Genomic DNA, 27409 nt, shown 5'->3' on the forward strand with positions numbered 1-27409 from the left:
ATATATCGATACACATCGATAGGATCAGCTGACACACAGTTTTCTTCGTTCGACGACGTTGCTTCTTTTTTTCACATTTTTTTTTGCCGCTATGAAACTTTTGTAATCTGTAAAGAATCGTATTTAATTTGTAAGAAAACATACATTTGGAGACTGAAAGAACCAGGATAAACCCATGAGTACGAGAGAAGATACCATCGAAGGCGCTGCCGGCGACACCGACCCAAACCAAAGGCTATCTAAAAACGGGGCGACGACGGCCGGCAACCTGGACGATCTGGTGAAATATGTGACCCTGCACGTGCGCATGCCAACGCCACTGAGCGGAGTGGTATTGCCCTTTGTCCCGTTATACCTGACTGCGTTATACCTATGCATCTACATGTACGGCGGCGAGGACGCGGATGTTCCCACCACTCAAGAGTTGATCTCGTCGGAAAACCGCACAACGGACTCGACCATTGCCTGGAATGACATTGGCTTCATAGCCGTTCTGGCCATAGCATTTCTACACATTCTCACATTACTCTTCTGCTACTGGAGCGTTCATGTCCTGGCCTTTCTTACCTGCCGCAAAGCGAAGCGACCGGCCCCGAATGTCCTGGCCAAGGTGGTGCCCACAGCGAACAATGGCAACTCAAAGATAGTTCCGATACGCTCCGCCAAACTGGAGGATGGTTCAACGCAGTATTTTCTGGTCTTTCAGAAGACAAAATATGTGTGGAACGACGATAGGAAAACCTTTCGCGCCGTCGAGTTTCCCGTGGACGGACTCTTGAGAAACTATGCCGCCTCTCGAGGACTGGAGTCAGAAGAGGCTGTGAAGAAGGCCACTTCCACGTATGGAAATAACGAGATGGATATGGTGGTACCAGAGTTCCACGAACTCTTCCTTGAGCGGGCCACTGCACCGTTCTTTGTGTTCCAAGTGTTCTCGGTGGGACTGTGGTGCATGGACGACTACTGGTACTACTCCCTGTTCACGCTCTTCATGTTGATTGCCTTCGAGTGCACCATTGTGAAGCAGCAGCTGAGGAATATGTCCGAGATCCGTAAAATGGGTAACAAACCGTATCTGATCTATGCCTTTCGTCAGAACAAGTGGCGCCACATTGGCTCGGACGAGCTGCTTCCTGGAGATCTAGTGTCCGTGACCCGCTCCCAGAACGATAATATTGTACCCTGTGACCTGGTTATCCTGCGCGGCACATGTATTGTAGATGAATCGATGCTGACGGGCGAATCGGTGCCGCTGATGAAGGAATCGTTGGAGTCTTTGGACAACCTGAATACCGAACTGGATGTGGACGGTGATGGAAAGCTGTTTGTGCTCTTTGGTGGCACCAAAGTGGTGCAGCACACGGCCCCCACCAAGGAATCGCTGCGTGCCCCGGATGGCGGCTGCATTGGCTATGTGATCCGCACGGGATTCAACACATCGCAGGGTAAACTCTTGCGCACGATTCTGTTCGGTGCCAATCGCGCCACAGAGAATAACAAGGAGACTTTTGCGTTTATTGCCTTCCTCATGGTATTTGCTGTGGCCGCAGCCTCCTATGTGTGGGTAAAGGGCAGCGAGGATCTGGAGCGCAACCGCTACAAGCTCTTCCTCGAGTGCACTCTAATTCTGACGGCCATCATACCGCCCGATCTCCCCATTGAGCTCACCCTGGCTGTGAATACATCGCTAATCCAGTTGACCAAATTGTTTGTATTCTGTACGGAACCCTTCCGCATTCCGTTCGCTGGAAAGGTTCAGATCTGCTGCTTCGACAAGACGGGAACACTAACTACGGATAACCTCATGGTGGAGGGCATTGCGGGGCTGACATCGAATGGGAGTTGTGTGCCCATCGAGCAGGCAGAGTCCAACACTGTTCAGGTCCTGGCCTGCTGCCACTCGCTGGCCCTGCTGGACGATGGGCTGGTGGGCGATCCCCTCGAGAAGGCCACCTTGGCAGCCGTCGATTGGAATCTCACCAAAATGGACAGTGTCATACCGAAGCGGACGCAGTTGAAGCCGTTGAAGATCATTCAACGTTATCACTTTTCATCGGCCCTGAAGCGCATGTCGGTCCTCGCTGGCTACCTGGTGCCCTACTCCAACGAAGTGAAGCACATTGGAGCCGTCAAGGGAGCACCCGAAGTTATTCAGAAGATGTTGCGGGAAGTGCCGTCGGACTATGAGAAGGTGAGTGCACAATTAAAAGAAAATTAGGCGAACATTAACCTTCTTGTAAATAGGTTTATCTCGAGTATGCTCGTCGTGGCGCCCGTGTCCTGGCTCTGGGCATCAAGGAGTTTGGCAGCATGGGAACTCAGAAAATACGCGAACTGAAGCGCGATGAAGTGGAATGCGATCTCACCTTTGCCGGCTTCGTGATCATCTCGTGCCCCATGAAACCCGACTCCAAGACTGCGATCAAGGAGCTCATTCAATCCTCCCACAAAGTGGTTATGATCACAGGCGACAGTCCGCTGACTGCCTGCCATGTGGCCAAAGAGCTGCGATTCACACGCAAGAAGCTGCTCATCCTGACCCCGCCCGAACCGGCAAAGCGAAACACTTGGAACTGGATATCCGTCGATGGAGAGCAGTCGTATAAAATGGACGAGCGCAGCAAGAGCATATCTCCCATGCTTGCCACGCACGATCTGTGTATTACTGGCGAGGGACTGCTGCATCTACAGCACAATCAACCCCAGTATATGCGTCAGCTGCTGCCCCACGTGACAGTCTGCGCACGCTTTGCACCCAAGCAGAAGGAGTTTGTGATCACCACGCTAAAACAGTTGGGCTTCTGCACGCTCATGTGCGGCGACGGCACCAACGATGTGGGGGCCTTGAAGCACGCCAATGTGGGCGTCTCTCTGCTTACCAGCGCGCCCGCGAAGCGCAAGCGCACCGAAGAGGAACAGCAGCTGGCCACCGCAGCAGCGGCTGCAGCCACGGCCGCCGCTGCCAACACTGCCAACCAACAGTTGAGCCCGCGAGAGCGTGCCATGCGCCGGCGACAGGAGCACCTTAATCAGTCGCAAGCTCGCATGCAGATTGCTCTGCGCGACATGGAAGAGCAGACGATGGTTAAGTTGGGTGATGCCTCAATTGCGGCGCCGTTCACCAGCAAATCGTCCTCGATCATGTGTGGTGGGTAGCCCTGGGATTTCACAGCCTTTTTGATGCATTTCTGATCTTCCTTTTTCTATATTTTCCGTATCAGTCAATCACATAATCAAGCAGGGACGCTGCACTCTGGTCACCACACTGCAGATGTTCAAGATCCTCGCTCTGAATGCCCTCATTCAGGCCTACTGCCAATCCGTGCTGTATATTGATGGCATCAAATTCAGCGATACTCAGGCAACCATGCAGGGCATCTTCATCGCGGCCTGTTTTCTGTTTATTACTCGATCCAAGGTCTAGAAATTATAACAGGTCTATGGCTCACTGTACTCACAATTCTATTTGCAGCCACTGAAAACTCTGTCGAAGGTCGCACCACTGCCAAACATCTTCAATTTCTATACAATTTCTACGATCCTCTCGCAATTTGCAGTGCATTTTGGCACGCTCTATTACTTGACCAATGAAGCCACCAAATTGGCACCGCCAAGGTGGGTCTACTACTATAATACTCCTCTATATTGGTACTAACTCTTTTTTTTCTCTTCCTAGAGTGGGCAAAGTTAAGCTGTATATTGACATGGATGCCGAGGAGAAGACCAAATACGATCCAAACATTGTTAGCAGCACGGTCTACATTATTAGCATATCACTGCAGGTGGCCACCATTGCAGTCAACTATAAGGTAGGAACTAGACCGATCCCTGCCGAAAGGAACTATATAATATAATCCTATATTTAATTAACAGGGGCATCCCTTCATGGAGAGTCTGCGCTCCAATCTCATGCTGATGTATGCCATTGGCGCCTCAGCCGCGTTGGTGCTGCTGTTATCCACGGGCCTGGTGCCCGATCTGACGGAATTTTTCGAAATTATTGATTTCCCCACAAATGTACGTATATGCATTTGCAAGCCATTATGCGAGACTATACATTAATTTTCCCTTTATAGTTCCGTTGCGTATTGCTCGCTGTCCTGGTGGCGGACATCATTGGTGCCTTTCTGTTGGATCGCATTTGCTCATGGCTGTTCGGGGAGACACGTGGCAAGTCCAAAGTGTTGAACTGTTAGGACCATTTAGATTTAAGTACTAGACAAAAGTTGCAAACCCCACAAAATCTTACGTTCCACAGATCAATGAAAAATTTCTTCGTTTCATTATAATATCTTTAAAGCCAGGCGTCGGTTTCTTAAATTCTAAAAATCCTTTGGATTGTATTAGCGGCCAATTTTGGTGCTTATTTTATTACTTTGATGCAATTAGCAAAATTGTCGTAATATTTTTAAAGCAAATAAATTTAAGAGGACAAGTATAATTTATATTCAAGTCTGTTGCTGGTCCTGTATGTTGTCCTCCACTTTAGAGTCCTCCAGCTGTTTGAACTGTATCAAGATGACCAAATAAGTGGTCACAGCCGAAAAGATCTAAGATTTAACAAATTTTTAGTCATTTATTTGAACACCTGTTACGCACAGACAATAGTCACCTTGAAGAGTGTGGAATTGTCTATGGCAAAGAATCCATAGGCCGTGAATTGTACTTCCTGCTTTATGCTTTTGGTTAGAAATTTATCAATCTACAGAAGAGACCAAAGACAATATAAATACAAATTTTAGGCAGAATTTTGAGCTGGCTCAGTCTCTCTAAAAACATTATTGAAAAGCCAGAAGAGAGCGCTTAAAAGCCAATTCGAATTCATAAAATAATTTTCATAGATTTTTCCTTTAAGAACTCACAATATTCTGATACTCCTTGCTCTTGGCATAGACCCTGGCTAGGATTTGGGATGTGGCATTGGCCTGGAAATAAACCCATACAGAAATCATTAGTAAATCAGTTATCCCTGATTGAGATTGGGGCCCACCTCTCTGGTGGTTAGACCACAACTGCGAGACAGCAAGGCCAGCAGGGAGACATGCATGCACAGCCAGGCAAAGCACCATTGAAGAATATTCGATGAGACCATTCCCTTGGCTGTGATCTGGACAAACAGATTGTAGCAGTTCGTTGTGACCGTGTAGAAGGAGTAGCCCAGAAAGGAGACCAGAATTAGGTTGCAGCAGTCGTTGATGCCCTTGTAGATGCGCAGCAATTTGTTGTGCATGCGATATATGAACAACGAGTCCTCGGGGAAGTTCTCCATGAGTGTAGCCCCTGCCGCCTGTCGTCTATGGCCGCCCTTTTTCCGCTGCTGCTGGGCATAGGTGTATCCATTCAGGAGCTGATTTATAAAGTGGAATCGAATGTACACGATGCGTAGCAGAGCCGAGGCAAATACAATGTACGTGGCTGTCAGACCATTCTGTACGGCATAGAAGGCCAGTAGTACGTAGGATGTGGGCGTGATTACGCCATCCACCGCATAGATCTTCAGCACAATGATGTACGTCTGACAGGCGGCAATACCGAAGAGATATTTCACCGAGAAGCCAAAGTTTTGGCTTAAATTGGCCCCAAACTGGCGGCGCACTTCATCGTCCAGCTGAAGGATCTCGTTCATGATCCGCAGGATGTTCTTGGTGTTGCGCGCACACACGAACACGGTCAGTGTGTAGGTGAGGATGCAGAGCAACAGCTCGATCCACTGATTCACATTGTCCGTCTCGCGGTAGGAGTAGAAGAGCTGCGCCGAGCTGGGCGTGAAGAGGCTGTACACATTGAAGATGGTCAGGGCGTGGACCACGCCCCGCACAAAGAACGAGTAGAACTCGTTGGTCTTGGTGGGTGGCCCCACTTCGTGGCTGGAGAGCTGCTCGTAGATTGGCATTAGCCCACTGGCCTTCAGCACGGACATTATCGTTCTGATGTCCTCGAAGACGGGATGCTCCAGAGTCCTTGGAGGCGGCGGTGGTGGTGGTGGTGGCGTCTCATGACTGAAGGCATACCTATTCACTGAGGGAGTCCGATACGGCGATATCCGACGTGGATACGGATGCAAACGCGCTTTCTGTGTCGGCATTTCTATTACCCAAGTGTTCGGTGACATCGCCAACAAGGCACTGACACGACACCACCCGGCTTTAGGATATGGCTAACAGGGGCCAAACTTATCTGATTAAATGGCCAATGACCAGGGACCTAGTTATCATTCGTCTGACTTCAGTGGCCATTAGAGTAATTGGTTTTCATTGTGGAATATTGAATATTTGCAGACAGAGTGGAGCTAAAAATCAATTATCCCATCAGCGAATAATAGATAATGCTTTTGAATACACTCCCAAGTCAATAATAGAATATAAGCATTCATTGGTTGAGGTATAGAACGGAACCAATCTGGAGACTCATAGTAATGGAACAAAGATGTATTTTATTTAAATAAATTATAGCTAAAAATGTATCACATACTCGTTTATTTTTGAAGTGAAAGTTCTTTAATTATTTTTAAACTATTACAAATAGTTGGAAACGTGTATGGTTTTTTAAAAAAGTTTGAACTCATAAGATTGTTCCGAATTCCGAAAATTTTAATGAAAATCGAAAAGAATATCTTATAATTACAAGAATAAAGATATTCTAAATAAAACTCGTTAGCGAAAGTACCTAACCCATTCCTCATAAGTCGGTGTAATCTCTCAACAGCAAAGAAATGTTCATGATTCATTAAATAAATGGCGGTTTAATATAAACCTCATTCATTTAAGCTTCAGAAATACTATTTCCATAAAGTTTTATTATAATAATTGTCAAAAACAGTCAATAGGCTTATAAGGTTCTTAATTTTTGCTATTTTCTTTCCAACAATCCATTTTTCAGATACCACCACCAATTAATTTTCGTGACCAAATCCCTCTGATATTCTTTTTGTATTTACTTTAATTCCTCTTAATCCCACAACCAAGACCCACAAATCGGACAGTCATTTCGTTGGGGGGAAACAATCATTTTGTATACCAGTCGGGTCCAGTCCACCCTCGGATGTGATATGTGTTATGAGAATGTTATTGCTATATTATCGCTGAGATGCGTGGAATATTATCTTCGTCACACCTTTTACTCCCCCAACACAGGCACGCGACCAGCACCCACACATACGCACACCAAGCATATGTAAGAGTTCTATATACATATATATAGATATACCGACAACCGGCCTCTCACATTTTTCCACCCCTAATGAGGGATTGCAATTCAATGTGTCCCCTCTCCAGGTTTTGTGTGACTGCTTTTTGTATACCCTCGTCAAAGGTAATACCACATTTTGGATAGGATGGAATCGATTTCGAATTCATCATTATTAAGCATAATCGATATAGCCATGTGCGTTCATCCTTCTGTCTTTTCTTATAAAAAACTATACAGAGATTGAACCTTTTCATACTACTGATACTACTATAGTATATATCTGGCAACTGATAAGATCGGATCAATATATCCAAAAATGTTATAGATTGCAGTTCATCAACATTAAAATACAATTACTATTTCATCGGAAGAATTCCAATTAGATACCAACTATAACACACAAGATCGGATCACTTTTATAGAAACGATTATGAATCGATATTTTACATTTATTACTACTCAAGAGTGATATAATCATCAGATGCTGAACATTTTCCAGCAGCATAAAAACATCTTTAGTTTCAGTTTTATAAAGATTGGATGACCATATAATAGATCAGTCTTTGGAAAGTTCGTTCTAAAAGGGTTTCAAGACTCCATCCAACCATCTCATGTGATTCCCCGTAGTTCATCCAAATTTGATTAAGATCTGCCATAGAACGAATCTTCTGCAAGGGTATCAAGAGCTTCGGTCCTTGCTGAAAGCCTCCCCTGAATGTTTTTGTCATTTCTTTGCCTCACCGTTTGGGGGAGATATGAGGCAGACAAAGCAGAGACATACTTATAGACATAGAGAGAGATAGAGAGAGAGAGCGAGAGTGGATAAACTGGCACGCTGTTGCTCCACAGCAGCTTCTGTGACGTCACGACACGGTGAGGGCTTTTCTAAGCCCTGCACGGCCCTGCCCAGCACGGCGGGCAACAGATACAGACACACGACACATCGTGCGAGGGGCGGCTCTTATCAGCATTCGGCATCGGACAAATCGAAGACAAAAACAAAAGCGGATTTAATCTCGGAGAGAAAGGTCCGGCTAATCATTCGAAATGTTGCCACCGCCAACGACGCCGGTGCTCCTCTGGGGGCTGCTGCTCTTCTTGACGGCTACCCTGGCCGGACGCGTCCACGCCCACTACACCAGCGGGGATGTGGTCTACCATCCGTTGTCGCACTTCTGGACGGGCGTGGGCTTCTGTCCAGCCGGTGACATAGATCACAAGGGGATTAGCGCCGCCCTGAGCGCCCCTGAGCTGCAAATGAACCTCCGGCAGATTGCAGCCCTACCGGTGGGCGCTGTGACCCACATACGCATCCACTGGCTGCTGGAGCTGGTGCAGTTCCTGCAGTACGACATGAGCGGTGTGCCACAGTACGACTTTGGTAAGTTCGACAACTTTATTGACTTTCTGCACGAGGAGCTGCGCCTGTCGCCGGTTCTTGAGTTCATGGGGAATCCGGGACAGGTATTCACGGAGAATCCACAGCAGATCTCCTTCTTCTGGGACCACTTCGTGAAGACTACCCTCAATCATCAGATAGGTGAGTGTGTTTCGACCCAGGAAACCATGCCGCCGAAGCTCAATCCTTCTCACCTTTCCTTCTGCAGTACGACATGGCTCTGCCCGGATGACCAACTGGCGCTACGAGACCTGGAACGAGCCAGATCTGAGTGGCTACAACACGCTCAACCTAACACTGGACTACTACTTGGAGTATGTGCAAGCCGTTCGACGTGGTCTCAGCAAGGCGGGTGGTGCCCATTCCCACACGAATCTGCCCATGTACCGGGCTCTGCGGGGCCCTGCAGGCCTGTTCAAGAACCTCAACAGTCACCCACGTTGCTGGAAGCTGCTGCAGCTGTGCAATCAACGTATGGTCCACTGCCCCATCGATGTGCTGACCTTTCACCGCAAGGGACTCAACGGAAGTGCCGTGGAAGTTGTGAATGCTTCGCTGTCTTTGCTGGCGAAGATCTACACGGAGTATCCCAATCTTAAGCAACTGCCGGTGGCCAATGAGTAAGTAGATCCAAAGAGTGCGGTAAAGAGTAAGCTCCAAATCTTGATTCTCCCACAGTGAAGCTGATCCTGTGGCTGGGTGGAGCACACCGCGCGAATTCCAGGCGGATGTGCGGTACGGAGTGACTTTGATGTCCACGGTGATGCAGCATTGGCATGCCAAGCTATCCGGCGGTCCGCTGAGCCGTCTGGAGTCCATTAGCCATGACAATGCTTTCCTCAGCTATCATCCGCACGAGTTCACACAGCGCACCCTTTTGGCCCACTTCCGGATGAACGAAACAAATCCGCCGCACTCTCAGTTCATACAGAAGCCGGTGTACGCTGCCCTGGGGATGCTGGCCAAGTTGGGAAGCCGCGCTGCCGACATGGAGCTGGTAAACATGGACACCAAGCACAGTGTACAGGTCTGGCGCACCGTCTCCGGCGGCATGGGCGGACCGGGCCAGTACATGGCCACCATTTTCCTCAGTCCCGAGGAGGCAGTACCAAAGATCACGGCCTTCCATCACAAGTACACGCTAAACATGTCCATAGCCAACGAGTCGGCATTCATCACCGAGCTTCTGATGCCGCACAACACGGATCCATACTATCTGTGGACCCAGGCAGGCAGTCCAGCGTATCCCAATGCCAACCTGCGCGAGGCCATGCGCCGGGCGCAGACACCACGGCTCTACGAAACGGGTCCCATCTGGCAGTACAACAGCGAGCTGGTCATCAATTCGGCCAGCATACCCCTGCCCTGGGCGATGCTGTTGCGCGTGTGCTCCGCCTCGTGGCCGAAACTAAAGCGACCGCAGCAGCTGTCTATTGTGGAGGTCACGCACCGCGAGGTGTTCATCAGCTGGCGCGAGCATCCCAAGTCCATGCAGTGTCTGAAGAGCTACGAGGTGTGGTTCAAGCAGCGTGGGGGCCAAGGTTCTGCCGCCGACTGGCTAATGATATCCCGCGACTGGCACTTGCCCTATCCATCGTTTCAGTATGCACCCAACGGCCAGACGGGATCAGTGAATGGTTTGTGAAGGGTCCTTAATAGAGAGAGAGAGATTTTTAATTCCTTGTCTTCTTGCAGGTTTCTACAAAGTCCGCGGTGTGGATGTGTTCAATGAGACCAGTCCCTTCTCACAAATAGTCGAATATCTGGAGTTGTAATTCAAGAAAAACAGTTTATCGCACACATATTTAGACAAAAGTAAATGACAAAAACATAATCAGGCTATGGCCAGGCGCCATCCCTCTATCTGTCTCTCTTGGAATGGAACTGGAACTGACTTCATTGGGCACAAAACTTCTGGACATGCGCCTCCGCCTTAAAGCCACCCATATACATATATATATCATATACAATATTTAGTGTATAGTACATAATCTGTGTTGTGTTCGTAATGCATAAAATGCCCTCATCCTGTGCAGGGAATCGGCCAAAAGCGTAACCATTAAGCATTCTCTGTCTGGGCGGGGTATTTACAGAGAGAAAGAGAGAGGATCAGGCACTTAACAGCATAAACAAGTAGAATCCCTGTTCTCTTTTAAACAATATACTTTTTGTTTGCTTAAAGCAAAGAACTACATAAGTCTCTAAATCCAGTTCAGCCCTCGGCATCTAGGACCAGCCACTTTTCGTTGATGTGTTCGATTTGCTTCGTCAGGATGGGATTGCGGACACGCACTTTCACCTCCAGCTTGCCTCCGACCTGCTTGCGGCCATCCATCAGCTGTGCGAGATAAAAGATAACCAAGTTATACGAACTGCTGGTGCCACATGGTGTTAGGTTAACTCACATCGTACGTGTCGTGTATATCACACTTAGTCTCCAGTGGCTGCAGCTTTACATTGACGGTGCCGATCAGTATGTCAGATCGCAGGAATCCTCTGAAACAACATAGGGGCAGTTTACGACTTAGTCCACAACAATCTATGCTGCAGCTATTATTTGGTTACGATTTATTTAGCGCGTGGCATTTTGAGATGAGTTTATAGTGTGGTGTTTGTTTTTTGTTGGGAATTGAGGCGTAAACAATTTTGAGAATATTTTATTAAAACCATTCCACATGGGAAATCAAGTGAATTCAATGGATAATGCATATGAATAATCATATACTACTGTTAGATATATGTATCTATGTGTGGTGCTGAAGCCGTGACCGAAATGCAGTGATCTAAAGAATTTATACTGATTACGGGAGGGAATCAAATCAAATATTGCATAATTTGTAGGCAAACAAATATTACTAAGCCAAATTATAAAGAAATATATATAAAAACAAACAATTTCTTTCAATCTAAACTAATTTAGCGAATTTCTAAATACGTTTTAAATGGGAAATTAAATAATAATCTTTTTGGAATGTAATGAATAACTGTCTTAGGGAATATCGACTTTAAGAGTCTATGAACATTGGATGATTTGAATCTTTTTGAATACTTCACATGCTTTAAAAAGTTCCCGGAATCACTCCAAAGTAGAACTGCTTCCTTTTGTGAGTCTTAGGTACCCATATGGGTAGTAAAATTTTCATCTCTGCGAAGTTCCCATTATAATTTTAGCAACCATAGTACATGTTTTATGGGAATATATATCGTTGAAGTCGAAACGTGACCAAAAGTGACTTAATAAGTGGAACCATGTGGAAGGGATTTGTGAATGGGAAAAGTTTTTAAAAATATCGAAGTAACTACCATTTTGACGAAATGCTCAATCTTCAAATGCTCTAAAACAATAACTAATTATTTAAACCATATACCACTTCTGTTAGTCCCGAAAAAAATGCATGGAAAGCGCCTTAGTACGGATTAAAGAATTGTGCTAAGATTCACCCACTCACCCTCTGGAATAGATCTCTAACTTGACACCGTGCCGCTTAAAGATTCGCTGGAACTGGCGATTGCTGCGCTGAATGTCCACCTTAAAGCGTTCGTCGTAGTCGGGGCTGTTTGTGTCCTTGATCACATTGGTTTTTGTCTTGAAGGATTCATCCTGGAAGGGTACACAATTGCGTTAGGGGAAAAAATTCAAATTGTACTTGTATTTGCTTACGTTAAGGAGTGGAAACTCTACTCGAACATAGGTGTCCACTTCCTTGGGATTGGGAACATTATAGTTGATTCCACGGGCCACAACAATTTCCAGCTCGTTGTCTGTCAGATCCGTGTTGCAGTGGACAATATTAAAGTTACGCTTTTCGTAGTGGAACTTTGGCAGTGGCTGGCCCTTTCGCTTGGAGTAACGCACCAGATCCAGGTCCTTTTGGACAGTCAGGGCCAGATTTTCGAAGCGATTCATGCCGGCCACATCGCCCATGGCCTTGTGATGGTCTCGCGTATTCTTACACATCATCAGCTGCTTGGCTAGCTGCTCCTCCATGCGTACACCGATCTCACAGATGTCATCGCTGGGATCGCATTCCTCTGCCGAAACAATGGCAAAGGAGGCCTCCAAGTTATCACGTTGAGAGGGCGGTACGGGCAGCTGTAAAGGATTGCATGTTAAACTGATATCTTTTTGATATAAATCCCATAAAACTAACCGTGCTGAGGTCCACGGGCAGTCCGCTGCTGGCTGCATTGAGCAGCGAATCGAATCCCTTGTAGATCTTGAGGTACTCCTTGGCCTGATCAATTTCTCCCGCCTTCTTGGCTTCGATGGCGGCCACCTTGAACTCCTTTTGGCGCTCGAGCAGCAGCTTCATCTGTTGCTCGGCCAGGTTGCTCTTCTGGTGATTGCCAGTGACGCGTGTCGTCAGCTCTGTCGGCTGCGGTGGTGATGGTGCCGCCTTTCGTGGGACCGTTGGCGTGGTCGCACTGCTCCCAGATGGAGTTCCTCCCGCAGAAGTGCTTGCCGTAGCTGGCGGAGATGTGGGCGAAGTGGGCAGTGATGGAGTGGCTGCTGGAGCAGGCTCTGTCGAGGGCAAGGGTCCGAAACCTGGAGGCACAGGCAGCTCATCGTAAGCCACAGGTTTCCCTGCCTTGTACTGTTTTATGGCATCTTCGTACTGCTTTACAATCCGTCCAAACCGTCGCGCCTTGCCGGTGTTTTCCTCAGCCTTGGCCGCCGCCTCTACAGACTTATACTTTTCCAAGCGCCGCTGCAGTGCCTCCAGCATGGATTCTGCAGCAGCAGCAGCAGCAGGCGGGGTAGCCGGAGCTGGAGCGGGTGTCGGCTCAGGAGCTGTGACCACTTCTGGGGCGGCTTCACCTTTCATCTTGGCTAGGAACTCAAGAAACTCGGAGGGAGGAGGGGGCATGTCACTGAGATCCACTTCCTGACCATCCTCGCACATCTTGACGACCACATCGAACTGCTTCACGACCTTTAGGAACTGCAGGGCATTGGCTGTGTCGCCACTGCGCTTGTATTGCAGGGCCGCAGCTTTGTATTCGCTCTGACGGCTGCGCATTTGGGCCACAAGTGGATTTGGTGGCGTGGCAGGCGCCGGAGGAGGAGTTGCAGCCGGTGGTGAAGTAGGAGTGGGCGGAGCAGGAGCCACACGTGTGGGCTGCGACACTGGAGTGGATGGAGCCGGAGATTCGTCTGCAGCTGGTAACGGATCACCAGCTGGTTTCACGCTCACTTCAGGAGGGATATCATCCACATTGATGGTCTTTCCAGCAGCCGCCTGCTTATGCAGATCCTGCAAGGTTTTGAGACCCCGACCAAAGCGACGCGCCTTTCCAGCATCACCCGACGCCTTGGCATTCGCCTCCGCCTGCTTGTATATTTCCAATCTCTGCTTGATTATGCCCAGAGTATCCACTGTGGTGGTGGGCAAGAACGTCTGCACAGGTTCCTCCTCGCTAGCAGCCGGTTCAGCTGCAGCTTCCTCTGCCTCCGGTTCTTCCTCCAAGCCCCCAATGCCATGCAGTTCGCCCAACAGGTCAGAGTCATTTTCCAGATTTTCATCGTCGTCATCATCGCTGACATCACGCAAGCTGTCGGCAATCATTTTGTCCAAATCACTGGTGGGCATTAGCTTTGGCTTCGGCTTCGCCTTTGGCCTCTGGCCGCCTCCACTGGCAAGGGCGGCCAGCTCTGCCTCCAGGTCGCTATCCCCGCCATCGTCATCCCCATAGCCAGAGGTGGGATCGAAATCATCTGGAATTTCCGTCAAGCCAAACTGTCGCGTGAGAGTGTAGGGGGAATGAAGAAGCGATGACTCATAATACATAAATAAGCAGATCTAGTTGTCTAGTTCAACCATTTACCTGGGCCAAATTGTGCTGTCGTCGCTTGGCAGGCTCTGGCTTTCGCTTGGCAAACATCTTTGACTAGTTTAAACCTATAAAATTACTACAGACACTTCTATTCCAAATCCTTTTTAATTGCGTTGCAGCTGCTCTCAGACAACAATAACAGAATCGCTAACGGGAAGCAACGAAGGTGACGCAAGGAAGAGCTGGTCAAAGCCTGAGCGACGTAACTTGTCCAGGGCTATATAGCAGCTATATTGAATTATTTTTGAACTATGTGTTAATTTTTATTGAATATTGTTTTCTAGAACATCCTTGAACGTTTCATTCGGAAATTTCTTGAAGTGCATCAATGAAATCCGGCATTCAAGAGCGGCAAAAACCTTGCGCCACCTTCTCACTTGTCTTGTTTCAGGGCTGCGTACACACTCACAAGCAGGGCTGCTCGCCAGCTGATTAATCGATAGAAAAACATCGCACCATTAAAATCCATCTATCGAAAGCCAGCGCACACACAGTGCGAAACATTTTGCGAAAAAATTAGACCAAAAAGTTATATTGATTGGAAAATTGAGCAGCTTAAGCTAACTGGTGTAGCCCCTTAACAAGTGGCAAGGCATGCTTTAATCCCCGCCAGCTCAAACCCGGCTGTGGTGGCTTTGTAAGGCTAGCAAAACCATTGCAAGTGGAGCTGTCGTGGTCTTATTTGCCTACTTTTTTTCCCACCTCCTCCAACTCTGTCGCTGTGTGGGCCATCAGCAGCAGCAGCAACAGCAACAGCAGCAGTTTAACAACAACGAGAGAGGAGAGACTTCGTCACGAAGGGGACAAGGGGCCGCAAGACCACCGACAGTCTGTTTGGTTTAGGCGTGGAAATAAACAAATAGATCACAGGCACAGAGTTCCAAGGAACGGAACGGGGCGTGGCTAGCTTAACACTCGGCTTGGCAACAACAGCAGCAGCAAGAGCAAGAGCAACAAGTAGGCGGCATGGACGTAACGCTTACCGAGCCCGAGACACGTTTCTACAGTGAACTCTTTCATTGCTGCGATGTAGAAAAGACAGGCATGGTGCCAATGCTCAAGGCAACGGAGCTCTTTCGATCGTCGGACATTGCCAGCGCAAAGCTGATTGAGGTAGGTCCAATTCCCGACCCTCCGATCGTGACACAGCTAATTAGTGAATCTCGTATCTCCGGCAGATCACCGGACTGGCAGGGATTCCCTCGACAGCGTTGCACATCTCACGCGCCCAGTTCTATTCATGCCTCAAGTTGATTGCCGCCCACCAGGCAGCGATGCCGCTGCGTCAGGAGCTGATATTCGCCACGTGCCCATTGCCAATGCCACATTTTAGCTGGAAGGAGTTGTCAGCAGCGTCAGTGGCCACAGAGAACGGACTGGGGGCCCTGCCACCGCCACCGCCCACAGATCGGCGGAACTCGTTGCGTCGCAACTCGCAGCAGGATCAGCTGCAGGACACCTCGGATGTGCCCAGCACCGACTCAGAGGTGGAGCAGAACGAGTCCATTGAAGAGGCGGCGGGGCAGCGCACAGATGGCAGTGGCGTTGTCAGCAGCAGCAGTCGAGAGAATGTCGGGGTGCGTATCTTATCATGGCATATATGCAAATAGGCTTAACATTGACCCCTGTCCCGTGTTCCCTCTCCCTTATCTATGCGCAGCGTCGACGTGGCGGCTCTCCAGAGGCCTGGAGCACGAACAGCGATAGCCCCACGCCCACCAATAGCGTGGCGGAGCGACCCTGGGCTCAGGATCCCCTCTGGCAAGGGCTCCTGGGCGACGAGCACCGCCAGCTGCTGGGCACAGAGGAGGAATCCTCCGATCGCCACAGCAGCGATGACGATGACAACGAGAACGAGCTGGTGGCCGTCTATCAGATCACCCCAGAGCAAAGGGAATACTACAATAAGCAGTTCAAAACAGTCCAACGTGATCCCCATGGCCTGCTCTCCGGCCAGGCAGCGCGGTGAGTGCTCAAGAGCTATTTTTGGCTAGAGATATCTTTTAATTTGATCTTCTGTAGGGTTTTCTTTGAGAAAAGCCGCATACCCGTGGAGGAGCTGCGTCACATTTGGCAGCTGTGCGACGTGACACGCGATGGGGCGTTGAGTCTCTCTGAATTCACGGCTGCCATGCATCTGGTGGTGCTGCGACGCAACAATATACCGCTGCCCACCAGCCTGCCCCACTGTCTGCATCCGAATGTGCTGCAGACGAAGGCGGTTGGGGGCAGCGGTGGAGTGACCTCCTCCTCGTCGTCGTCGTTACCTCAAGAGCCCCCCGAGGCTGATCTCCTGCATTTGAACGACGACGACGAGGACGAGCAGACGGACAATACAATCATTGCTGGTAATCTCAGCGGAGGCAGCTCGGCAGGCACCAGCAAACCGCGTCCCACTGTGCCGCCGAACGACAAGAATATCATGAATCTGAGCACCATCTCCACCTCGTCCCAGGCCAGCAACAGTTCGAGACGCGAGGCGACACCCACCACAACGTCGCTGAATAAGAATCGTAGCATTTCGAATTCCCCCAATCACGAAAGGATCGTAGGCGGTACAGTGTCGTCAACGGGAAATGCTCCCGATTCGAGTAATGCCTCCAATCAGTGGACAAAGTTCAGTGAATCTCCCACAACGAGTGCGGCACCAGCTCAATCCACGACTGGAGCTGCTGCTTCGACTTCGGCTACGGCTGCTGGTGCGGTTGCTGGTACTGCTGTTGCTGGTGCTGCTGCTGCGGCTGTTCCAGCCGTCTCTAGTCCCGGCCTCAAGCCAGCTCTGTTTGATATGAAACGTACTGCACAGGATGTGGTCTCCAATCCGCAAATATTGCATCCCGTGCCTCTGCGTGTGACTCCCATAGGTAAGAGGAAGTGAAATACAAGAAACGAATAGCTCTAATAAATTACTTTCCTTTAGGCAATGCCATAGCCTCTTCCTCCGGCGAGCAGTCGTCCGATATGGATGGGGTCGTTGTATTGCGCGAGGAGAGTCCGAAGACCATAACATCGACCACCACAGTCAACAATCAATCAACAGCAGGAGCAGCAGTAGCAACAGCAGTCACAGCTACAGCAGCGACAGGAGCCACTGCCACACATCGTGAGAGCAGTGATCTGCGTGCCATTCAGCGTCCCCAGGCCAAGAAGCTGCCGGCCAAGAACAGTGTGCTGCCACCGCCACCACAACGCGAGCCGAGCATTGGTTCCACTGGCCCTAGCGAGACCTCGGATCCGCTGCCCACGACAGTTTTTCCCACGACAGTCGCCGTGTCCAAGAAGGAGCCGCCGCCATTGCCTCCACCAAGGCCACATCGTCATGCGAGAAGCAGCAGTTTGGACTTGAACAAGTTCAAAATGGGCACAACGGGCGGTGCACAGCAGGCGGAGGTGAGTAAACAGTGCATAGGCATATAAGAAGAATTATTTCCTCTGTAAGGCGGTACAGATCTTCAGACAACCGATGATTTCTATCTGTACCTTTTTCTCTCATCTGTGAATGTTGGAAATCCAACTGATGATCCTTTCATACCCTTGCAATATGTGTATACAGCCCTATCGATCTTCGTATCGATCCTTTGGCTGTTGTTAGGCTAAAGTTTCGAGAGTATAGTATAATATATTGTTTGTATGTACGAATCAGTTCCTGGAAGCTTAAGCATGAGTGGGAGATAGAAAATGAGTGTTCAGCAGTTTTAGAAAAGCTAACTTAAGCGAATTACTAAACGAATATCGCGCTGAACAAGATGATTTTGAGGCCTATAAAATTTTAAACAATAAATGGCTGCATGACGAAGAGGCTTCGGAGAGGGGTTCTCAGAGTTAGCTTCCTCAGAAATGAGTGCTTCAAGACCAGGGATTGTATAAAGATAAAGATACATATCTCAGAGACAGTGTCAGTACACAATAGATTCGATATATAGATAATTAAAGGAGAAATCTATAAATGAATAGGACTTATACGTGTAAAGATGTTCAAGATGAGTCAGTTGAGGGCATAGATCGATTAAAGACGATTTCAGTTGAATGCCCGTGTCAATACCTATGAAAACGAGGCTTGGAATTAGCAGGAGAGACCAAGTCTAACCAATTTAAAGATGCTCAAGACTTTCCACTTCGCTATGGAGCCATACATGAGTATTTGCAAGGGTATTTGAGCCCTCGGCATGCCGGGGACTACCAGTTGCTGTGGTTGTTTGTTGCTAACTTTATTCCTCAAAGATTTACCACCTATAATATGTTATGTTATGTGTATATAAATATGAAACCCACCCTACCCCTACTCTTTGTTAAGATTACTGCGCAAGCCAGCTTCGATATGCAAACCTCAGCGGGTTTTGCCGATTTCACGCACTTTGCCGACGAAGGTGGCGCCGCGAATGTTGTAAGTCCATAAACAAATCTTAAATGTTTGAAAGCATTCCACTCCAATTGGCTGTAGCTCCACTAGTGTCATGTGTCCAAATTCAGTAGCTTCTAAAAACATTCCAAAACAAAAAACCCACCAATTACAATCTACAACCATTTCCTCCTGATCGAATCGTACTAATCTTTGGTTAACTTCTAGCTGGAGAGTGGAACTGTGGCCGAGCAGCAGCTGCACTCGCTGCCGCCGGCCCAGCCACCGCCTGGCGGTGTGCCTCCGACACGGATTACACTGCAGCAGACCCAAACGCAGCAGCGGGTATCAGCCTTTGAGGTCTATCGCAAGCCGCAGACGCCACGGAACTCACAATCGCCGCCACAACAGCCGCCGCCACCGGCCCCGGCCCTGGTCGGGAGCGGAGTTGTCTCTCAACTGCCAAGCGCCGAAACCTTTGAGAAGCGAGTGACGGCCATAAGTGACAGCCTGCGTCACGTGTCCTTTAAGCAGAACCAGACGAGCACCACCGAGCTGCTGCAGCGACTGCGCGAACAGAACAGCTCCCTGCTGCACCTGTGCAATGATCTCAGCGACGAGCTGCTGAGCGTCCAGACGCGCAAGGAGGAGATGCGCCTCAGGCTGGAGAGCCTGAATGGTGGTTCCGAGGGTCCCACTGGGCGAACAAGCTCGTCGATATCTTCGGCTCCGGTTACGGCGAGTGTCACCGGGGGATCCTCTGGGTCAGCCGGTTACACAAATGTCTAAACAGCGTCAGATAATCATTATTTTCATTATCATTTGTCACACTTTTATGTGTTGATTCTGCACAATTTATTTATCGCGCGGTATCGCCCACTGACATTCAATCATTTCTATTCAAAAAGGTTCTCTTTTCGCTTTTGCAACAAATCTAGAAAGCTGTGCAAACAGACGGCATGAATGCTGGAATGTTTGCACAGTTTCGTTGACGATGGATGGCCAGTGGAATGGATGGATGGATGGAGGAGTAGAAAGTACTCCCAAGTTTGTGTGCTGCTACATAGAAGTCGCTAATTTAATTTGTAGGCTAGTTAAATCTCAACAAATCATGCGAAAATCAACAAAAACAATAATGCCGCCTCTATAGATATTTATGCAGATCGATTTATATATACATATATATGTAGAGTGTATGTATATGTGTACTACGTGTGTATGCATATGCAGTTCTCCTAATTGTTACAAGTAAATGATGACACACACACGCAGCCCTCGAACCCGAACCCAAATCCGTATCTCACCCCCCTCTTAGTGTATAATGAAACTGCCACAAAGTGGTCCAACGCCCAGCTGTAATATTTCGTGCTACAAACCTTTTGCAATTGCATTTTTCTTTTGCCAATTTGCTATTTATCAACGCCTCGAAATTCCAATGCCTCCCCCATTTCTTATTCATTCCGGCAATGAAAACTAACAGAAAAATCCAAAACGAAAAAAAAACGAAAGAACCTATATTTAATCTTAAAAATCCTACCTATCAAAAAAGAAAGGAAAGTAAAGCCTGGCTTAATGTTTAAGTATTAGAAAAGGCAAAAAAGCTGAAACAGAAAAAATTTTCATTTCCTTGAAGGCGCAGCTCCTACCCCACACAAAAAGTATATACGTATTATATACTATATATTTTCTATATGTATAGTGTACACCACAAGAAAAAACTTGATATTATGTACATTTAACAAAATTTCTTTATAAACGAAAAGAAGATTGAAACAGGAGAGAAATTTAATTTAAACCGGACCACTAAATATGTCGAATTTATCAGATATATACCAGCATATGTATCATTTCTTTTGCATACTTAAACCACTTGATGTATGAGTTTTCTTCAACTTGTTAAACATTTACCCCCACCCCAAAACACACACAGACAAAACATAAAACGTAAAGAAAAAGTCTAATGAAATTGAAGAAGTAAAAAAGTGATATTGAAACACTATGAAAACATATTATTACGTTTCTGCGTGATCAATGTGTATTGTTTTGATGGATATACATCTGTGTGAGTAAAGATAAATGTATTATGTGTTAAAAAAGCTAAAAAATGCAATAAAAGCAAAAGTGCGAGAAGAGCAAACAAAAATTGTATATCATTTGAATTTTCGAAATTCGATACTTCGACAGAGCAGACCGGCCTAAAAAGCGATAACATCGCTATCGACTTCATTTGCGGTATTTTTAATACTTTTCGGTATTTTTTGAGGTCAAAATTTAACCGACGGTATATTTACGGTGTATCGGTATATAATGGTATATTTTGTCAATTTCAGCAATCTATTAAATTTCATTTTCAATGTTATATGCAAATCCAATAAAAGCAAGTGTTAAAATTAAGCCAATCAAGTAGAAAATAGATTCATCAATCGTATAAAACCATGTGGGCGTGGCTAAATGATCTATATAGCTAGTAATATTCCACGGAATATCAAAAACGAGAAATATGTAAAATCGTCAGTATATTTAAGGTATATTTTTCAAAAGACTGTATATTTCTGAGGGTCAGACGGTATATTTTAACGATAAATCCGCGGCCACACTTTTTGCGGCATCGAGCAAATTTTCTGCGAAAATTTGTAATTTGTTTTTTAATTAAATGGTTTAAGTTTGCTGCAAGCAACAACAAAGGTTTCCACACATCTCACAGGCTAGGGAGGCTTTGAACGCCCAGTGGCTCAAGAGTGTGCTTATTGGATATAGAGCAGGTTAGTGTGAATGAATGAATGGTGGGCGAAGAAAATAATGGTCTACCTGCGCCCCGTCGCGTATACACATGTACATGTACATTTTCCTTATTCGAACTTTTGCAGTAAGTTAATGTGTCAATGTTAGTCGCGCTCTTTGCGCTCGCACAGTTGCCAATATTTCGTAAGCCGACGCCGCCGACACCGCCACCTCCATCTTCATCGTCGCGTCCCCAATTGTCAAGGTGTGGCAAAGCAACAAAAGCAAACACATCCGCCCATTTAACATCCCCAACGATCTTCACAATATCCGAGATGAACACCAACGCTGACCAGGATCAGGGCCATGCCATAGCCGCCAATGGGAATGCCGCCGACTCCAATGATATTGAAACGATGTGCGTATTATAGTGTATAATATATATGAATCATCCCATCGCTTTCCTCCTAACTAATGATAAATGGACACTTTTTGCAGCCATTTCAATCCGCACGAGAAGCAAATCTGTCGCATCATCAAAACGAATCATACCAAAATCTTGGCATCCGCCTCTGTCCATACGCGGGGTTCGTCAAAGGTCAAGCTAAAGAACATTGTCGACTACAAATGGGAGCGCAAATACTATTATCCTGGCCATTTGGTGGCCGTCCATCGTGATGGCAAACACCTGGCCTATGCCATCAACGGTGAGAACTGCCACCGATTGACTTCCCTCATTTATTTAAGAGAATTCTCGCCTTTCAGTCAACAACAAGGCCACCGGCATGGAGGGCATGGTGCGTGTCTGCAATATCAGCACCAGCATGCGTGCCCTTATCAAAGGTATGAGCGGCGAGGTCTTGGATCTGCAGTTCGCCCACACAGATCGGGAACGTATACTGGCTGTGATCGACGTGAGCTCCCTTTTCGTATACAAAATCGATCTGATCGAAGGAAATCTGCTGTGCAATCTGGTGTTGAAAGTCGAGGATCCCATTGCCAACTATCAGCCCGAGTACGATATGGTCTCCTGGTGTCCGTATGTGTGCAATAGCTCGAGTGCAGGTGCCCCCGGTGATGATGATGATGAGAATCAGCTATTGATTTGGTCGCGCAGCCGACAGTTTCAGGTCTTTCATGTGAAAATGATCATCAGTGAGCATGGGGTAAGTGCGCGGTAGTCCCCCAATCTATTGATAGACTGATTGATTTATTAATGTTTCTTTTTAGCGTGGCAAGATCAATCCTACTGTCCTGGATGCTGGCTATCTTAAGATTGAGGAGGATTCGTTGATCACCTGCGCCGCTCTTTCGCCCGATGGTACCACAGTGGCCGCCGCCTGTGCCGATGGCCTGGTGCGTTTCTATCAAATCTACTTCTTTGATGTCCGCAATCCACGCTGCCTGCACGAATGGAAGCCCCACGATGGCAAGAAAGTCAATTCGTTGTTTTTCCTGGACAACATCAACAAGCCAGTGGAGGAGTAAGTCGATGACCGCTAATATTACTCTGATTCCATACTGATACACTGATTCTACTGCAGATCCTACTGGCAGCACGTAATCACCACCAGCGACAACAACACGGAAATCAAGCTGTGGAATTGCTCGTTGTGGGAGTGCCTGCAGACCATCAATATTGTGGCCGCTCTGGCCGTACCCGGACAGTTTATTGCTGGCATCGATCGAAGTGCCAATTATTTGGTGGTGTCCTGCCTGGAGAGCCTGGCTGTTTATGTCATGCAGATTGGCAGCGTCAGCGGTGATGCGGGAGATGCGGGCGAACTCAGTGATGGCGAGGGTAACGATCAGCGAATCCAAAACGTGGCCGAGTTCAAGCTCAGCTCGGGAATACTCTCCTTCTCGATTGTGAACGCCGCCATGCGGCGTCTGAAGAGCTCTGTGGAGAGCTACTACCCTGTGGAGGAGCCGGACGACTTTGATGATGAGAACAATTCCACATACGCGCTGGTGGTGCACATGTTTGTCGTGCAGGCCAAGAGCCTGCAGGAGTGCCACATCATCTACCAGCCGTGTGTGCCCGAGAAGACTGAACGCAAGAGTCTGACTAGCAGCAGCATTAGCAGCATTCCGAGCAAGCAGCGTTCCGAGACGCCCGAAGATAATCTGTTGCTCCTCAAAAAGGAGACGACTGTCTCGCCCAACAGTGGAGCAGGTTCAGGCAGTGTTCCACTCGACGCACTGTTTGCCAAGTCCGCTAAGAGAGCAGCGGCTGCCTCTGTGGGTGGCAGCAGCTCTTCTGCTGTGGTGGCAATGGCGGTAGCTGCTGCCGCCGCACCCTCAGCCATCCTCCAGCAGGCCATAGACGCTGCAACGACCATTAAATCGAGATCCGCTTCGCCCCAGTTTGGCAGCGCCTATCCGCAGGTGAATCTTATGACACCAGATGCTTTTAGTGCGAGTGGAACACAGTCCAGCAGCACAGCGACCACCGCTGTGGTGGTGGCCACCAGCACCACAACCACCACAGGGACTGATTCTGCCGGCGCCGGCCCCGTCCCAGCGGTGACTGCGGCCACCGATGCCATTGACTCTCAGGTCTTGAATACTCTCCGCATGCTGGCCACCGTGACGGGCGGCAAAGCAGGCGAAAATTCCAATGCGAATATCCTCAATTTGATGAACAATACCCTCATAGAGGATCTCGAACAGCAAAAGATCAAAGACAAGTTTGAGGCGCGCAAAAAGTTCATTGCCATCGACCGGAATCCCGAGCGAAATCTAGCCGAGAACTTGGCCAGCGGCGGCTCGAGTCCCAGTCGTGAGGTGCAGGAAATTATGGCCACACAGGAGGATGCCGATGATGCCTACGAGGCGGAGCTGGATAACCTAGACGACGACGACGACGACGATGATGATGAAGAGGAGGAGGAGGAGGAGCTGCCAAACTCGTCACCCCTGCTGGAGCCGGTTGATGCCAAATGGCTGGCAGAGACGGCCAAGGTGAAGCTCGTAAAGAAATCGGCAGAACTGCAGAATGCAGCACAGATCATGTCGCAGGCGGTGCAGCACAAGAACAATGGCAACGTGCCGCCAACACTGGGCGGTGGCAGCATCAATAGCAACAGCAACAACAACACTGGCACAACTTTGAACACGAGCAACAGCAGCAGCCACAATGCTGGCGAGGGCGAGAGCACGGCCGGTGGAAATGCAGAGCTAAATGATAAAATCGATCTGTTATTGGGTGAGTAAGAGATGCATCATATCAAAGACTATAAAATACCGGATCAACATCAGGAAAATATTCCATATCCATTTTCGTTTGATGGTTCGCGTGGGTACTGTTACTTCAATTCTCTTTTGAGCTTTCCTTTGTCTCCTTTGTCGGTCCCCAGAATACAAAAATGAAGATTCACGTACAAAAAAAGATTCTTTGACGTCCAAAATGCAATCGACGACAAATAGAAAATCACTTTAGAACATCAAAACCTTGGTATAGAGTCTTCGAAGTGTTGCTTCAGACCCTTTAAGGTCATGAACAGAGTCTGTGGAGTCCATATGTTGATGAATAAAGTCAATCAAGTCTTTTGAATGAAGCATTGGGTCTCAAGAGCTTCTTCAGAGCTCTGAAACAGAGTCGATCACTAAACCCAGTCTTTAATTCTCTTTAAGATCTGGTCAAGGCACAATCTAAGCAACTGCACAAGCTGGAGAACGAGGTGTCCAAGCTACAGCTGCAACAGCAACAAACGGCGGCAGTGGCAGTGGCGGCAGCAACAGCAGCACAGTCTACCAAAAGCGATACCTCCTTGGAGCCCAAGAATGTCAATCAGTTGGCATACAAAATCGAAATGCAGCTCTCCAAGCTAATGGAACAGTATCTGAAGCGATACGAGAACGAGCACACAAAGAAGTTGTCCGAGTTTCTGCAGGCGCGGTGAGTGGGAAATGGAGATTAAATCTTAATCGAAATGCATAATTTAGAACTATCTCTCCGTATAGCGAGAACCAGAATCGTGAACTCCGGGAATCTGTGGTGGCCGTTCTCAATCAGTATGTGCTCACTCATTTTACGGACATCATTGGCAACGTACTAAACATGGAACTGCAGCGTCAATTGGTGCCCAGGGTGAATGCCAAAATGGATCAACTCCAGGCCCAAATACAGGTCGAGTTTGTCCAAAAGTTGGGCGTCTTTGAGAAGGCTGTCAAGGAAAATATTGCTCAAGTATGCAAGAGCAAGGTAGGTGGCAAGTAAAGCTCCTAATTGTCCACTATTGATATTATTTTGTGATACTCTACTAGCAATTTATTGATTCCTTCGGCAAGTCAGTGCTGATAGGTGTCCAAACCAGCCTACAGTCAGCCTTCATAGAGTCCATGGGCAGCACTCTGATACCGGCGTATGAAAAGTCCTCGCAGAATATGTTCCAGCAGCTACACGATGCCTTCACTGTGGGGATTAAGGAGTGTAAGAAACAGATTTCAGAGTTACTTCGGATAAAATGGTCTTCTAAATGAGTGTCTCTTCCCTTCCAGTCATGGTCCAATTCAATGCCTACCTGCAGCAGATGCCACAGCAACAAGGCGCTGGTGCTGGCAACTGGGATGAGCTCAATAATAAGCTCGGCCTTTTAAAGCAATTGGTCGAAAGTAATCTGCTCAAGCATCGCACCGAACTCACGGACGCCATGCTGGAGACCCAGCGTGAGGTCAAGAGCCTGGAGATTCTATTAGCCCGCCAGGTGCAGGAGACCATACGAGCGGAGCTGCGCAAGTTTCTGGAGAACCAGAACTTGGCCATGCGCTCGCAGGCGGCCACACCAGCGCAATCGTACGATTTGAGGGACAACATTAAGCAGCTGCTGCATGCGGGGCAGACAAATAAGGCCTTCCACCAGGCGCTGCTGGCCAACGATTTGAATCTGGTGGAGTATACGCTGCGACACACGGACAGCAACCAGGCCTTTGCCCCAGAGGGATGCAGGCTAGAGCAGAAAGTCCTGCTGTCGCTCATTCAGCAAATCTCCGCTGACATGACCAATCATAATGAGCTTAAACAGAGGTAGGATTGGATTGATTCCGATTGCATTTGAATATCCATTTGCATACTTAAACAATCTGTTTCCCAATCCACTTACAGATACCTCAATGAGGCGCTGCTGGCCATCAATATGGTGGATCCCATTACCCGCGAGCACGCCCCCAAGGTGCTCTCCGAGCTGTACCGCAATTGCCAGCTGTTCATCAAGAATTGTCCCAAGAGCACGCAGTGCAGCAATGTCCGACTACTCATGAAGGCCATCATGTCGTATCGGGATCAGCTGAAATGATATCACGAGAATTACAACATGGCCAGTGGTTGGTATTGATTGATAGTGTGCCCCCGATACCCATCCCATCCATCCATCCCCCGATCCCCATTCAATATATACACACACACACACACGCTTGTAGAAGAGGAGTAGAGTCCCAAAAACAATAACGGCAGCTAAAATGTTGAAATTCCATCGGGATTTAAATTTAATTTGTTTATTTCTTTCGTCTCTGTGCGCGTGTGCTTTTTGTTTTAGCTTAAGGGACTTGTAAGTTTTTGTTCTCTCGTTTAAGATCCCGGCAATATTGTGTTCTTTATAATTTATCCCTTTTCTTTATTGCACGCGAGCTGCGAGCAGTTCCCGGCGTGTGTTTTAATTTTCGTTCCTTGAGGTTCTTCTATTTAAATTTTTATGACGCTTATAAAAGAAGGGAGAACACAAAAACAAAATACGAGCTGTAGAAATTAATTTTAAAAATTATTTCCAACATAAAAACAATTACGTTACTTTCTACACACACACGCAAAAATTATGATTGCAAACGCAAAAAAAACTACAAGTAAAATCGTAAATTATAAGCTAAAAGTAAAACAAAAAAGAACAAGAAAAGATAAACTAAAAATTATAATTATAAAAGTAAAAAAT

The 27409-nt window shown here is 47.7% G+C and overlaps 6 protein-coding genes across 9 annotated transcripts; 4 read left to right on the top strand and 2 right to left on the bottom strand.

Annotated features, from left to right (window-relative positions):
• The first annotated feature begins 113 nt into the window (after nt 1-113).
• LOC6588802 (manganese-transporting ATPase 13A1) lies at nt 114-4445 on the top strand. The gene is made up of 7 exons (XM_002015087.2): nt 114-2191; nt 2245-3148; nt 3222-3418; nt 3473-3615; nt 3677-3809; nt 3874-4017; nt 4077-4445. The coding sequence occupies exons 1-7, from the start codon at nt 176-178 to the stop codon at nt 4194-4196; spliced, it is 3657 nt and encodes a 1218-aa protein (XP_002015123.1). The 5' UTR covers nt 114-175; the 3' UTR covers nt 4197-4445.
• On the bottom strand, nt 4435-6407 carry LOC6588801 (gustatory and pheromone receptor 32a). Its single transcript, XM_002015086.2, has 4 exons — nt 4991-6407; nt 4863-4925; nt 4613-4702; nt 4435-4550 (listed from the first exon to the last, which is right to left on the bottom strand). Exons 1-4 carry the CDS (start codon nt 6110-6112, stop codon nt 4449-4451), a joined length of 1377 nt encoding a protein of 458 aa, XP_002015122.2. The 5' UTR covers nt 6113-6407; the 3' UTR covers nt 4435-4448.
• Nucleotides 6408-7689: 1282 nt separating this feature from the next.
• On the top strand, nt 7690-10643 carry LOC6589728 (alpha-L-iduronidase). The gene is made up of 4 exons (XM_002015085.2): nt 7690-8728; nt 8796-9207; nt 9266-10224; nt 10283-10643. Exons 1-4 carry the CDS (start codon nt 8236-8238, stop codon nt 10360-10362), a joined length of 1944 nt encoding a protein of 647 aa, XP_002015121.1. The 5' UTR covers nt 7690-8235; the 3' UTR covers nt 10363-10643.
• Nucleotides 10357-14540, bottom strand: LOC6589727 (coiled-coil and C2 domain-containing protein 1-like). Of its 2 annotated transcripts, none has more exons than XM_026989036.1 (6): nt 14414-14540; nt 12739-14325; nt 12249-12680; nt 12037-12188; nt 10993-11083; nt 10357-10925 (listed from the first exon to the last, which is right to left on the bottom strand). In XM_026989036.1, exons 1-6 carry the CDS (start codon nt 14468-14470, stop codon nt 10800-10802), a joined length of 2445 nt encoding a protein of 814 aa, XP_026844837.1. In that variant the 5' UTR covers nt 14471-14540; the 3' UTR covers nt 10357-10799. The 2 variants fall into 2 exon arrangements, with proteins under 2 accessions (XP_026844837.1, XP_026844836.1); XM_026989035.1 differs by having other exon boundaries at nt 10993-11137.
• A 369-nt stretch (nt 14541-14909) lies between these two features.
• LOC6589726 (ralBP1-associated Eps domain-containing protein 1) lies at nt 14910-19910 on the top strand. 3 transcript variants are annotated; one of them, XM_026989033.1, is made up of 8 exons: nt 14910-15059; nt 15161-15535; nt 15601-15999; nt 16083-16387; nt 16445-17286; nt 17343-17812; nt 18717-18806; nt 18990-19910. In XM_026989033.1, exons 2-8 carry the CDS (start codon nt 15389-15391, stop codon nt 19548-19550), a joined length of 2814 nt encoding a protein of 937 aa, XP_026844834.1. In that variant the 5' UTR covers nt 14910-15059; nt 15161-15388; the 3' UTR covers nt 19551-19910. The 3 variants fall into 3 exon arrangements, with proteins under 3 accessions (XP_026844834.1, XP_002015119.1, XP_026844835.1); XM_002015083.2 differs by having other exon boundaries at nt 14910-15535; XM_026989034.1 differs by lacking the exon at nt 18717-18806 and having other exon boundaries at nt 14911-15535.
• A 1520-nt stretch (nt 19911-21430) lies between these two features.
• On the top strand, nt 21431-27351 carry LOC6589724 (enhancer of mRNA-decapping protein 4 homolog). Its single transcript, XM_002015081.2, has 11 exons — nt 21431-21523; nt 21629-21900; nt 21981-22189; nt 22248-22648; nt 22713-22966; nt 23027-24690; nt 25119-25383; nt 25449-25689; nt 25752-25917; nt 25986-26511; nt 26590-27351. Exons 2-11 carry the CDS (start codon nt 21644-21646, stop codon nt 26777-26779), a joined length of 4173 nt encoding a protein of 1390 aa, XP_002015117.2. The 5' UTR covers nt 21431-21523; nt 21629-21643; the 3' UTR covers nt 26780-27351.
• Nucleotides 27352-27409: the final 58 nt, after the last annotated feature.

Source organism: Drosophila persimilis, unplaced genomic scaffold (assembly GCF_003286085.1).
Source record: "Drosophila persimilis strain 14011-0111.01,24,50 unplaced genomic scaffold, DperRS2 tig00000191-arrow-pilon, whole genome shotgun sequence".
Taxonomy (NCBI): Eukaryota; Metazoa; Arthropoda; class Insecta; order Diptera; family Drosophilidae; genus Drosophila; species Drosophila persimilis.